The sequence below is a fragment of the Periplaneta americana genome, chromosome 6 (genome assembly GCF_040183065.1).
Source record: "Periplaneta americana isolate PAMFEO1 chromosome 6, P.americana_PAMFEO1_priV1, whole genome shotgun sequence".
NCBI classification, from domain to species: domain Eukaryota; kingdom Metazoa; phylum Arthropoda; class Insecta; order Blattodea; family Blattidae; genus Periplaneta; species Periplaneta americana.
In genome coordinates, this window is record NC_091122.1 from 140,133,615 (window position 1) to 140,148,727 (window position 15,113).

General features: G+C 35.3%; 1 protein-coding gene across 3 annotated transcripts in view; it reads left to right on the forward strand.

Moving 5' to 3' along the window:
- Positions 1-15,113, forward strand: part of LOC138701815 (uncharacterized) — a 103,334-nt gene that overhangs the window by 67,938 nt on the left and 20,283 nt on the right. For all 3 annotated transcript variants that reach the window (XM_069829091.1, XM_069829092.1, XM_069829093.1), the window contains 7 exons: positions 1,993-2,301; positions 2,464-2,646; positions 5,335-5,487; positions 6,786-6,960; positions 8,639-8,757; positions 9,798-9,957; positions 12,874-14,697. In XM_069829091.1, the coding sequence (XP_069685192.1) occupies positions 1,993-2,301; positions 2,464-2,646; positions 5,335-5,487; positions 6,786-6,960; positions 8,639-8,757; positions 9,798-9,957; positions 12,874-14,697 (2,923 nt within the window). The remainder of the gene's footprint in view (positions 1-1,992; positions 2,302-2,463; positions 2,647-5,334; positions 5,488-6,785; positions 6,961-8,638; positions 8,758-9,797; positions 9,958-12,873; positions 14,698-15,113) is intronic.

Here is a 15,113-nt window from a genome sequence, read left to right on the forward strand (position 1 = left end):
GATTACATCAGCTGCTTGTCTATGCAGATGACATGAATATGTTAGGAGAAAATCCACAAATTATTAGGGAAAACACGGGTATGTTACTTGAAGCAAGTAAGGAGATAGCCTAAGTTTGGAAGTCAATCCCGAAAAAACAAAGTATATGATTATGTCTCGTGACCAGAATATTGTACGAAATGGAAATATAAAAATTGAAAATTCATCCTTTGAAGAGATGGAAAAATTCAAATACCTTGGAGCAACAGTACAAACATAAATTACACTCGGGAGGAAATTAAACGCAGAATAAATATTGGAAATGTCTATTATTATTCGGTTGAGCAGTTTTGTCATCCAGTCTGCTCTCAAAAATGCTGAACATTAGAATTTATAAAACAGTTATATTACCAGTTGTTCTGTATGGTTGTGAAACTTGGACTCTCACTTTGAGAGAGGAACAGGGGTTAAGGATTTTCGAAAATAAGGTGCTTAGGAAAATATTTGGGGCTAAGAGGAATAAAGTTACAGGAGAATGGAGAAAGTTACACAACGCAGAAATGTAGGCATTGTATTCTTCACCTGACATAATTAGGAACATTAAGTCCAGCGACGTTGTAAAGCACCTCGACATTTCCCCTGTTAAAGTAAGTATACAGTGCATATCCCTCTTCAGTAAAAAAATCTTGGCATTCACATGGATAATAATCTCATCTGGGACTTGCAAATCACAGAAACCTGCAGAAAAGTATATTCTATTATCCATGTGCTAGAAAGGATAAATGTTCATCTCCCCTCTTGCTTAAAAAAAGTCCCTTGTGCAAACACTTGTATTTCCCTATTTTGACTATGCTGACATCTTACTGACTGACCTCTCCAGCGACAACAAAACGAAACTTCAACGTGCTCATAATTTGTGTGTACGTTTTGTAAGCAATGTTCGTAAATATGATCATATTACCCCATCCCTGGAAGCAATAGGTTGGCTTAAACTAGATAAGAAAAGAAATTTATATTCACTTCTCTTTCTCTTCGAAATCTTGAACTCTTTCATTCCTTCGTACCTGTCGTCTCACTTCACTTACCTTTCTTCCCACCATAATCTGAACACACGCTCTCGTCATGAAACAATACTAACAATACCATCCCATCGCACCTCCTCACACTCATCCTCTTTCACAATAGCCCTGCCAAGACTCTGGAATTCGCTACCTGCTAGCATCAGGGACTGTCGAAATAAAATTGAATTCAAATGCAACCTTACTAGGCATTTGGTCAGTAATTGATTTCTTGTAATTAGTTTCCTTAATCTATCACAAAATATTTCAATATCCAGTAATTTCATCACTATACAATTGTGTTATTCTAGGTTTAATTTGTAATTCAGTAAATATAAAATATTCTTTGTTTTTCTATGATAAATTAGCTAGCTTTAATTAGTCAAGTAATCTTTTCGTATTTTGATTTTTATTGTAATTGTAATTGTAAATTTAATACCTGACGGCCTTATCTCTACCAGGTTAAATAAATAAATAGGCCTACTAATAGTAAATACTTTTGAGATGAGCAAGGCATGTAGTATGTATGGTCGAGTCCAGAAATGCATATAATGTGTTAGTTGGGAGGCCAGAGGGAAAAAGACCTTTGGGGAGTACGAGGCATTGATGGGAAGATAACATTAAAATGGATTTAAGGGAGGTGGGATATGATAGTAGAGACTGGATTAATCTTGCTCAAGATACAGACCGATGGCGGACTTATGTGAGGGTGGTAATGAACCTCTTAGTTCCTTAAAACCCATAAGTAAATAAGTAAGTAAGAGGTAGCTTTTAATTGCTCATATTTTCTTAATTTTCTACTTAATCTTAAAATGTTTGATACTGGCTTATTATACAAGATGTGGCATTTTTTGCATCACCATGACGAGTTTATTTTCTCTGATTAACTTTTTCCATATGTTACTCAGTACTTCTAAAACGAACCTCATAGTAACAGAAAACTACCTACTTACAGGTCTACTAAAATACAGTCGTGTGCAATATAGACTGCCTTTGCTACCGGCTGCAACACACAAGGCAGATTTGTGCCGTGGTCAAGCAGGTCATCTTAGATGCTTTCACGCAGGAGACAAGCGCGTGAATGAGCAACCTGGACTCATAGCTCTTCATACCATCTGGCTGCGAGCCCATAACAAAATCGCTACTGAACTCAGTCACATCAACCCCCACTGGCGAGATGAGAAGCTGTACCAAGAAACTCGTAGAATCATAGGGGCCTTCATGCAACACATTACCTTCAAAGAGTTCCTACCCATTGTTCTTGGTGAGTCTAATTTGATTCTATCGAAATCAACAAAGTTATTTTAATTAATCTTAAAATTTGTTGGGCTCTGTCAACTGTAAAAGGCGCAAAGGAGACTTAATTAAAGTACATTTTTTGCTGAAGAATGTCACAGTTATTAACTGGATTTAACTTAATTTCCAGGACATGATGTAATGAAACTATTTGACCTGGAGCTCATGAGAAAAGGATATTTCAAAGGGTATGACATAAAAACAAATCCAACTGCAGCTAATGCCTTTGGAACAGCAGCATTTAGATTCGGGCACAGCCTTGTGCAGCACAGCCTCATGAGGTGTGATAGAAGTCATCGCAAGCTCCATACAAGTGAGTATAAAGTAATATATATTATTTAAATTAATTATTTTTATTAATAAACTTTACGGGATTAATTTTGTAGTTCCAGTGAAAAATAGAGTATGATGAATATGGCCTACATTAGGCAATAAAATTCTTACATGGGATTACATGATAGTGTAAAAAAAGTGCTCTATTTCTGTAAAAGTTAAGTAGAAAATATGTTTATTATAATAATTAGTACTGGTAAGTTCAAAAAAGTAATTTCTAACACACTAGTTAGAATCATCAGATCGAAATGATTTCATTCTTATCACATACTGTTACTGGTTACCGTACTTAAAGTGAAAATTTGTCTGTTGGAAGTTGATAGTATATTATACCTCAACATATTTAGAAATTTTACACAGACAAGTTTAAAATTACTATATATAGCTCTGAGAATTTTACATACTGTACATATCATTTGCTTGTGTAAGACACCACTGAAATGACACCATAACACCATTTCTGATAAAATTTTCACTTTCAAAAGTTACAGACATTAAATACCTTGTTATATTGTTTCATATATTTATATTCATACTTATTATTTGTGTTAAACTTAAGATTGGAATTGGTCCTCCGAGTCTATTAATTAACAATTTATAGTCAGCATCGTGAAGAAAAATATTTATTAATTAAAATATTGTTGGCAATCATCACTAACAAATAAACTGATGTGAACAACAAGTAAACACTTCAAAACAACTGACATATATTCAGTTCACGTTAACAAATAAACTGACATAAACATGTAAGACATTTACATGTTCAGTTTATACTAATATAATAAAAGTATATTAAGAACAGTTCCATACATCAACAAATCAAGTTATATGAACAGTATGAATGCTTCTACATATCAACTAATCGATTGTTGTTATATAATAATAATTAGATGGGTAACTTTCTAAGATGAAACTGCCTATACTGATGGATGTGCTCAAAGGAATGGTCAAAGGGAAAAAATTCGGGGCAGAAGAAGACCGTAGATGATAGATAACATTAAGATATACATGGAATGTATGCGGAGACTAAGAGGAAGGGAGAAAATAGGGAAGATTGGAGAATGCTGGATTTGGTGGACGATCTGCCCTTGGACAGAAAACTATGAATGAATAAATAATAATGACGACGTTCCTATGTAATTCACATCTACACTTCATACAAACTACTAACCTCAGAGCAATAGCAGTAGCACATTAGATCAGAGTTTGGAAAAGGGAATGAGTAGAACCATGACATACTTATTAATCCATGTTGAATCTTTCGTACACTACTTTTAACACTTGACTATAAATAAATGATTAAATGGCGATCTTACTCGTGGTAATTGTGTAAGCATGTGCGGCTTACAGCTATTTCCGTGCTTCTTCACACCATCCTCAGAGCCTACTAGATCTCGGCGTCATCTCGAACTTCGCTGCCTGTTGTGCGGGTGCGTTCGATTGTTGAAAAGTGTTGAAATGTGGAGTCAAATAATGTGTGTGTTCTGAAATTGATCTGTGTGTTGAGAATTTGATCAGGGTGTGTTTTAGTGTGTCTGTATATTTCATATAAAGAACACATTAAAGCAATAACCAGAGGACACAATACATCTACAAATGCCGAACACATAACTAATGCTAACCACACATACAATAACATAAATACAGACATGGAAATCCTACACATACAACCCAAAAACCAGAAACTCAACACACTAGAACAATATGAAATACACAGACACACTAAAACACACCCTGATCAAATTCTCAACACACAGATCATTTTCAGAACACACACACTATTTGACACCACATTTCAACACTTTTCAACAATTGAACGCACCCACACAACAGGCAGCGAAGTTCGAGATGACGCCGAGATCTAGTAGGCTCTGAGGAAGGTGTGAAGAAGCACCAAAACAGCTGTAAGCCGCACATGCTTACACAATTAACACGAATAAGATCGCCACTTAATCAATTATTTATACTTTAAATTAAAATAATATAATTTGCTATATTAGCATATTGTATAAGACAATAAAAGAAAATGTCTGAAGTGTTTGATACAGTAAAGTAAAAGTTTCTCATAGCTAAGTTAGAGGAGGCACTAGGCAACACATGGATACTTAGACTTGTCTCTAACATCTTAGCGAAAAACCACTTACAGATATCCAACAATACAGACCGATCAAAATAGAATAGCCAAGAAAACGGAGTGATGCAAGGGGACCCCCTTAGTTCCTCCTTTGCAACATATTGATCCATGTTGTTATTTGGTCAATGTCCGAAGACAGGTTTGAACCTCATTTTAAGCTACAGAAACTATTCAGAGTAGAAAATATGTACCGGTACATCAAGCTTAAGAGAGCTGTGACAGTATGGGACTACCAAGGAAGCCCAAGTATTTGGAGGAAACATGACTTCATGCCACAAATTTTACATACTTTGGCGAGAATTTAACTTCGGTCTCTGGTACTGGTAATCAGAGGCCATTTGAAGAACGATGTGGGCCATAGTGGAATGGTGCATGTGGCTCTGTGTGCACAATAGTTAACTGTGAATGCTCACATTTAAATACATTTATTTTAACAATATTTTCGTTCTCGTTCTCGTTGTGGTTTCCGTTCCCGGTTTATTGTGAACCAGCCTTTACTGGTTCAGTTCAACATTGTATTAAATTCTTTTGCAGATGTGTCTCTACATGAAGAACTGACAAATCCATCTAATCTATACAACATTGGATCTGTTGATCGACTGCTACTAGGACTGTGCCAACAACCAGCACAAAAACGAGATGAATTCATCACTATAGAACTTACAAACCGCCTGTTTCAAACTCCTAGTAAGTATTCAGTACAATTTCAAAAGTATTCAATTCATACCTATTGTATTGATTATTATCTTTATCTAGTTCTATCGTATTTCTCTTTTAACCGTCTAATACATAGAGAATGCTTTGATATACAAAGAAAATTAATTTGATTATATTAATAATACAGAAATGTTCGCATAGGATAATTCAGTTCTATGCCTTAAAATTAATTTCTCTTTTAACCATCTAAAATAGAGAGAATGCTTTGATATACAAAGAAAATTTATTTGATTATATAATAGAGAGTGTTCGCATAGGGTAAATTAGTTCTATACCATAAAATTAATTACCTATACACAGTGCTTTTTTTCTGGCAGAACAAGCCAGAATGGTGTTCTGGCCCCTTTTTGTTGTATTTTTCATCATGAAACCAAGAAATGTGTTAATAATTAATTTTTCTTTGAATTCGGCTTAGGCCTTGAAAGTCTTAAAGTTTGGCAAAAAGAAGGTTAAAAATGACAAAATTTCCGTGTGCTGGACATAAGCATCTCCCAGCCATTATCATATATTCTACACACAGTTCCACCACCTTTTTTCCCCCAGAAGAAAAGCACTGCCTATACATATTTACTGGTTTCTATGAATCATTACTCCATGATTCTGCTGTTCTTCTACATTGACCTTCTTCGTAAAATCATATCTTGTTCTTTTCTGACTTCATTTAGACTTCATGCCCACACATTACAATGTTGTTTTAAAACATTTCTGTGTCTTTTTTTTTTTATTTTTCTATTTATTGTTCCAAACTTAAAAACTTTGAACAAACTGTAATAAGATCAATTTCCTGCAGCAAACCTTATTTGTTATTCATTTATTTAATTTTTATTCGTTATCATGCTTCGCAGATGTTTAAACTTGCTGACATCGAATAAAATCTCTCAGAGTGAAGAAGAGTCTACCACAAAATATTTACTGCGTTCGGAAGTACAACATTTACACTGCGATAAAATTGTACTTTTTTCATTGCCCTTTCATTTCAAATTGTGCGCTTAGGTAGACAGACAGACAGATATTTTATTAACCGTTGGAATACAATTATTCATGGCATCATCAGTGTACATTCATCTAACACTGATACAATGGTTTTACAGTCATCTTAATCTATGGTAAGATAGAGTGGTTGATGGTTAGGACCAAAATCTTATAACGGTAACTGCCACTAGAGTACGGTTCATGTTCAATTTATGCTTTCAACAGTTACAAGTACTGGTACCATTAACAAAATCATAATTATAGTACTTTTTTTTTCTTTTTCTTACATATATCAGGTTATAGGTATGGAATGGATCTGGCAGCTTTGAATATTCAACGTGGACGTGATCATGGACTGGCCCCTTACAATGCTTGGCGTGAGCCTTGTGGTCTTGAACCATTTACCGATTGGCCACAGTTGCTTAAAGTGATGTCTGCAGAGACGCAGCGAAGACTCAAACGTGTGTACAGGTTAGAAAATCTGAATTTAAAAAAATTATCTTCTTTCGTGACCGAGTAGCATGAAAACTATGATGATTATAATGAAATATATTATGTTCTGGAAGATTTTCCAATTTAGATGCTAATTACACACATTGAGGTTGAATGACTGAGTAGGCCTAAATAAATGATTGTATGACTGGGTGTAGATTTCAAAAAGGCATATGACTCGGTTAAGAGAGAAGTTTTATATGATATTCTTATTGAATTTGGTATTCCCAAGAAACTAGTTTTATTAATTAAAATGTGTCTCAGTGGAATGTACAGCAGAGTTCGTATAGGTCAGTTTCTGTCAGATGCGTTTCCAATTCACTGTGGGCTGAAGCAAGGATATGCACTATCACCTTTACTTTTTAACTTTGCTCTAGAGTATGCCATTAGGAAAGTCTAGGATAACAGAGAGGGTTTGGAATTGAACTGGTTACATTAGCTGCTTGTCTATGCGGATGACGTGAATATGTTAGGAGAAAATCCACAAACAATTAGGGAAAACACGGAAATTTTACTGGAAGCAAGTAAAGAGATAGGTTTGGAAGTAAATCCCGAAAAGACTAAGTATATGATTATGTCTCGTGACCAGAATATTGTACGAAATGGAAATATAAAAATTGGAGATTTATCCTTCGAAGAGGTGGAAAAATTCAAATATCTTCGAGCAACAGTAACAAATATAAATGACACTCGGGAGGAAATTAAACGCAGAATAAATATGGGAAATGCGTGTTATTATTCGGTTGAGAAGCTCTTATCATCCAGTCTGCTGTCCAAAAATCTGAAAGTTAGAATTTATAAAACAGTTATATTACCGGTTGTTCTGTATGGTTGTGAAACTTGGACTCTCACTCTGAGAGAGGAACATAGGTTAAGGGTGTTTGAGAATAAGGTGCTTAGGAAAATATTTGGGGCTAAGTGGGATGAAGTTACAGGAGAATGGAGAAAGTTACACAACACAGAACTGCACGCATTGTATTCTTCACCTGACATAATTAGGAACATTAAATCCAGACGTTTGAGATGGGCAGGGCATGTAGCACGTATGGGCGAATCCAGAAATGCATATAGAATGTTAGTTGGGAGGCCGAAGGGAAAAAGACCTTTAGGGAGGCCGACGTAGATGGGAAGATGATATTAAAATGGATTTGAGGGAGGTGGGATATGATGATAGAGAATGGATTAATTTGCTCAGGATAGGGACCAATGGCGGGCTTATGTGAGGGCGGCAATGAACCTCCGGGTTCCTTAAAAGCCAGTAAGTAAGTAAGTAAGTATGACTGGGTGTGTGAGTGAGTGAGTGGGTGGGTGGCTGGGTAAGTGGGTGAGTGAGTGAGCAAGTACGCTAAAAAGGAAGGAAGAAACTGTGAGAGGGAGGAAAAGTGGGAGAGAACTACTATAATGTTATGAATTTTATGTTATTCCAGTATTATTTCAGGGATTTTATGTAATGGAATAAATAAAAATAATTTTCAGAAAATATTCATTATATTGACACGAAAAAAAATTTCTTTTGCTGTGCCTACTTATTAATTACCGGTGTCAGTAACTGATTATCATTCCTCTCTGTAATCTAACAATAGAATATTAATTTGAATAATAAGAGAAAATGTTTACTCCAATTTCACATTGTTACATACTTTTACTTAATTTTCAGAGATGTGGATGACATTGACTTGTTTCCTGGTGCAATGGCAGAACGTCCTGTATCTGGTGGACTAGTGGGTCCCACTTTTGCTTGCATCCTTGCACAACAATTTAGTAATCTGAGGAAAGGTAATATATCTCATTATTGTCAAGAGAGTTGTACTAATTTCTGACCTATGTGTGTAAATGAAAAAATTACTATTGTTAGATAACATATAAATAACATACAGCATATCTTCTATATTAATATTGCCCTTAAATCGAGAAAATCTATAAAAACTGAATCATATCACTTAGTGTACACAAAAATTTCAAGAAAACATAGAATATGTTATATATTTTAAGTTTCAACATAAAAGTTCACCTTAAATGACTGCCTATTCAGCATAATTCTAGAATGTAAACAACGAAGGTTGTAAGAGCCATTTTTGTCATCTTTTAAGTGACTGTCAACACAAGTTGCATGTGCGAAGCCAAATCATCTACAAAAGTCATTATGTTGAAATTCAAAGTGGAAATAGAAGCTAGTTAATGCACGCAATCACAAAATATGTCACCAATAGTGAATGATTTGGACAGAGAAAAATGTTTTTTTTTTTTTTCCTGAAAAATTTTATTCCGTGCACTTACAACCTTTGTCATTTAACTCTTTAATTTTCCTCATTAGTATGATGTGGATAAATTGTTTTCATTGTAACCAAGTGAAGGTAGGTATAATACTTTTAAGAATAGATGTTCTATCTATAGCAATCACCACTTAACATTTATCAGATTAACTTAGTAGACATTTTGAGCTTTTGTGTCTTTTTCTTTATTTATACTTAGAGATGGAATCATTTAAACATTGATATGACAAACTTATAACATGAAACTAAACGCTCAATTTTGCTTATCATTGTTCACTGCTTTTACTGGATTAATTTCTAAAACTGGAATTGGAAACTCACAAATTGTGAAGAAATTTACACAGTTGTCCTGTGTTTTTATTTTGGAAAGGTAAAACACTATTGTAAACCATTACAATATTATAATTCTTATGTTTAAATAGATCTCGTATTTATACGTAGTTTAAAGGCAAATAACTGTGCACGTCAAAAAATTGTTCACTTACTAATAACATTTAAATAAAAACTGTATAATTTAATTATATAAATTATGGATTATTTCAGGTGACAGATTTTGGTATGAAAATGGAGGTTTTGAGTCAAGTTTCACTTTGGCCCAGCTGCAACAAATAAGACGCATTACACTTGCAAGAATTCTGTGTGATAATCTAGATGGTATTGACACGTTACAACCTTTTGTGTTCCTGACTGTTGACGAAGACCGGTAAGTTCCTATAGTAGGATTCGATTTGTAGGAGGAATAAGAAGATTTTCACCCCATGCCAAAAGCATTCCCACCTGTGCTCATATATGCTTATCCCAATCAGAAATGATAATTCCCTTTCCCTTCTGCATTTTCCTGATTCTTGACGAAGATTGGTGAGTTTACTATAATAGAATTCTATTAGTAGGAGGGAATAAGGAGAATTTTACCACTACCAAACGCCAACATTTAAGAATTTAAACAAACTTTCTAAACTTTCCCCTTCCATTTATTATAACTAAGGTGTGCACTATTATAGACTACAAATGATTTTGTCTTCAAATTTTAATAGAGATTCTGAAGTGCAGTCTTTAGCTGAGTTTAATTTTATTAACTGTTTCAATATTATAATAATATATTTCTTTAATTTATAAAATACTTGAGGAAATAAAATTTCCACCACAAATGACCAATAGTGTAGACGGGGAGGGGGGTCCTTCACCAGGCTGAAGCCCCCACCCCCATTTCTCAAGAATAAAATTATATTAGATTTAAAGCTTAAAGAAACTATCCACCATTGGTTTTGGGAGTTCGACACTGAAAGAAAAATGTTTCACTGTTTCTACCGACAATGACCAATATTTAGAACAACAAATCCTTAGATTTTTGCTGACAAGTTGTTTCAATTTGAACGATGTTTTTTAAAGAAATGATGAAGCTACTGTTCTTGACACTAGATTAAGTAATTTATTTAAGTTGATTGTATTAAGCAATAATTATGATTACTGTATTGCCAAGTCCTACAAGGTTTTTTGGACCTATAGAAGGATGTTTGGTAAAACATGGAGTCTAAAACCTAGAATTATGTATTGGATATATACCACTGTGGTAAGACCTTTACTCTCTTATGACCCACTTATGTGGTGGCCAAGAGTTAAATTAAGGAACTGCAGGACTGAACTTAACAAATTGCAAAGGGCATTCTGCATAACAATAAAATAATGGGAGCATCGAGAACAACTCCCACTGCGACAGTGGAAATGCTGATAGGACTCACCCCATTACACATCTGAGTTGGGGCTGAGGCCCTCATGGCAGTCCACAGAATCTGCTGGCAGACGATGTTCAATATTGAATACTTGGATCACCTCAAACTCCCTTGGGACAGAGATGTTTATCAGATTCTCAATATGAGAACCGACATCTTGGAACCAAGAGTTTCGTTTGACAACAAATTCACTGTCATTTACCCAAAGCACAGTGAATGGGAGAGTCAGGTTAAACCTGAGAACAATAAGAGTCCAGTCTGGCAGACTGATGGTTCCAAAACCAAGTTAAGAACTGGTGCTGGATTATTCAGAAATAACATCTAGCTTTCTTTTAGCTTGGGCGGTCAATACATCTTTCAGGCTAAGATTTTTGCTATCTTAGCCAGCATCAAGGAAAGTATTAGGAAGGGTTACAATCGTAGACACAATTTTTTACTTTCAGATAGTCAAGCGGCACTTAAGGCACTTGAAGCATGTCTCGGAATGCTGCAAGTCCCTCATTATACTGACTGAACATAACACAGTTCAACAGAAATGAGTGCTGAGATATGCAGATATTCGTGGTAATGAGAGAGCAGTTGAGGCTGCTAAAGAGGGAACCGAGATTCCATCATAGGACCTGAGCCTGTGCTGGGACTATCTCTAAGACCAGTAAAGCAGGTTATCAGGGATTGGGCCTTAAGAAACAAAAACACTATTGGAACTCAAGTGAGGGCTGTAGACACTCCAAGGCTCTCACAAGAGATTTTGATAAAAGCAGGTCAAGTGACCTGTTAAAATTGATCAAGAAACAGCTCTGCTGGGCAGACAGATTCCTTACAGGACACTGTGCCCTGAAGAAGAACCTGCACAGGATGGGACATAACATCAACCCAATCTATGCTCGTTGTTCACATGTGTGAGACTGCAATGCACTCACTCATCAAAGAGCTCTCATTGTTGAAAAACATTTTCCAAAGTTTGATGAGCTATCAACTGTCCCAGTCCGTAGATTCAGTTCATCAAGAACATCAAACTATTGGAACTGATAGGATATTATGATGGAGAAGCGCAATAGATCTTTCAGGTCACAGTGCTAGGGCTGTCATAGTCCTCCCCATTTAAATTCAATTCAATTCAAATTCAAGCAATAATTGAAGCGTCAGCTGGAACAACATTGTAAGTTACAAAATTTTCATTCGGCGTGTTTCTGTGTAATAATGTTGTATGTCATGTTACCTTGCTATACTCTTTGGCTTGCAACTGTCCATCAACGCAGTACGTGAAATTTGTCCACTCAAAAGTTTGCTACCCTATAAGAACAACGTTGTACATGTACACATTTTTGCAGCTCCTGTAAATTTTACCAAATGTAACTTATAATGTTGTTCCAGCCGAAGCTTCAATTATTACTGTCTTTTAAATAAGTTACATGTAAGTTATGGGCAAATCTTCCAAGTGATATTCCCAAAACTTGGCCTCCCCCATCTTAAATTCCTGACTACGCCACTGAGTCCAGAACCATGATTATATCCTTCTATTAGATCTTTTTCTATATCAAGAATAAATCATTATACAAAATATTTTACAAACTCGTATAAGGTACAGTATACATTTAAAGTTCAAATTGACAGTTTTAATAAACAAATTTTATTTCCTAATCTTATTTCCGAGAAAGCTATCACTGATAAAGATTTAAAATTCATTTAGAATTCTCAAAAACAAATAATAATAATAATAATAATAATAATAATAATAATAATAATAATAATAATAATAATAATAATAATAATAATTTTTGAAAGTAGTACCATAGTGAATGACTTCTGAATTTAAACGTACTGTATGTATGTATGTATAATATACTTTATATATGTGTGTAATGCTATCAATGTGTGATCCCTTTCAGCAACTACAGGGTGCCTTGTGACAGTGATTACATCCCTCACTTTGACTTGAAACCATGGACAGAAAGTCACAAGGAAGAAACTTTTCATGAGGAACCACCAGATCAGCAGCATTCTCCATCACACCAGAAGCCGAGCTACCCAACATATGAGAAGCCTCCGAAAAAGCCAACACCCAGTTACCATCATACTACACAATCCTCATTTGAAGAGCACAAGCCAAGTTACCTTATTGACTTTGAATCAGGTCAAACTAAACCCAGTTATCTAATAGATAACAACTTTCAAGGTAAACCTACTAAACCTCAAAACACGTACACAACATCTAAGTATCCAAAGCCTCAAGAAGAACACAAACCAACATATCTGATAGAAGAAAACTTCCAATTAACAAGACCTACAAGTAAGAGGCCATATGGGGGATACAAACCAAGCGATTCAGCTGAACTTCCATTAGAACACAAGGGAACAAATCATCACACTCAGGACCAAAAATATGGTTCAGATCATCCCAATAAAGATTCAGATGGTCACCATCATAGCCTTAACCATCACAATCATCATCATCTTCCTCAGGGAGAAGGACCATATACTCCAGAACCATATGAAGAACATGATACACATAACAAATATCCAAGTCACCATCATGAACAACACAATTCCCACGACAGTTATCAGCCTGTTCACAAACCCCAGGGGCATCCTGTTCACAATCAGAAACCTCATACAGAGCGTCCAAATTATTCAAAGCCCTATTATGAATACACAACTTCCTCGAAACCATATCATGAACTACCAAATGACTCCAAACCGCATACCGGTACTGTATATACAACACATTCTAGACCATATGATGAACATCCAAGCCATTCTAAGCCTCATTATGAGTATACTACACATTCTAAACCTCATGGTGAATACCCAAGTCATTCTAAGCCTCATGGTGAATACCCAAGCCATTCTAAGCCAAATTATGAGTATTCAACCCATTCTAAGCCTCATGATGAATATCCGAGCTATTCTAAGCCTCATTATGAATACACAACCCACTCTAAACCTTATAATGAATATCCAAGTAGCTCTAATCCTCATTCTAAACCTTATGTCGAATACCCAAGCCATTCTAAGCCTCATTATGGCTATACAACTCAGTCTAAACCTTACGATAAATATCCAAGTACTTCCAAGCCACATTACGAGTACACAACACACACTAAACCTTATGGCGAATATCCAAGTTATTCTAAGCCTTATTACGAATACACAACACATTTTACACAATCAGCAACACATCAAACCAAACCATACGATGAACATACGACAAGATACTACAAGCCACAGTACATTTATACTTTAAATATTCCACATGCTACACCAAGCTCAAAGCCACACTACGAATATACTCATTTCACAGAATCATCACACAATGATGTTCCCAGTACTTTGGATTATAATAAATACAAACCTCGTCCGACTAAACCTGGGAATTATCACGAAGGAAGCTACATATATCCCACAAAACCTCCACACAAAGAACATCATTCAGGAAACTATCCTGAAGAAAGACCGAGTTACCAAAGACCATTCTCTTCAGGGTACCACCATGCTTCATATAGCTACATCAAATTGTTCAATGAGCCTAGTTACTACTATCTGGATGATGGTGAAAAAGGATTGGTTAATGCAACCAGAAATCGGATAAAGGAGACATCAAAATCAAGCATTCATACTGAAGAAGAGAAGAGCTCTATATTGCAATCTGATAATTTCAGTCTAGAACTTGAACCCAGAACTTCATTGAATGAAGAGATCATTTTAACTGACATGTAAGTATTACATTATTTCTACAATAATCAGCCTAGGCCTACTGAAATATATCTTAAGAACCATTTATGTGTGCGCATGTGTGGATGTCACCAGCATATCACACTGTTCATGAAATAGGTATCATTAACCTCTTCCAGTTCATTTTGCCAGTTTTCTAAGTTTGTATCATGGATGATAATTCCATAGGCCTACCGATTATGTAGTCCACTTCGTTTCTTTCTTTGGGTTAGTATTGATATGTGCTTCTTACCACACTCAAACTAAGCTTTTTTTAAATTCCTAATCCTAATAGAAGTCTGTGTCAAATCAAATAATGAACTGTATAATTTCACTGTATATAGAGTTTATATGAAATTTCCATTTCAAATAGGATTCCCAACTTTTGGTCGGTAAATTCCTAGACAACTTAAACAAG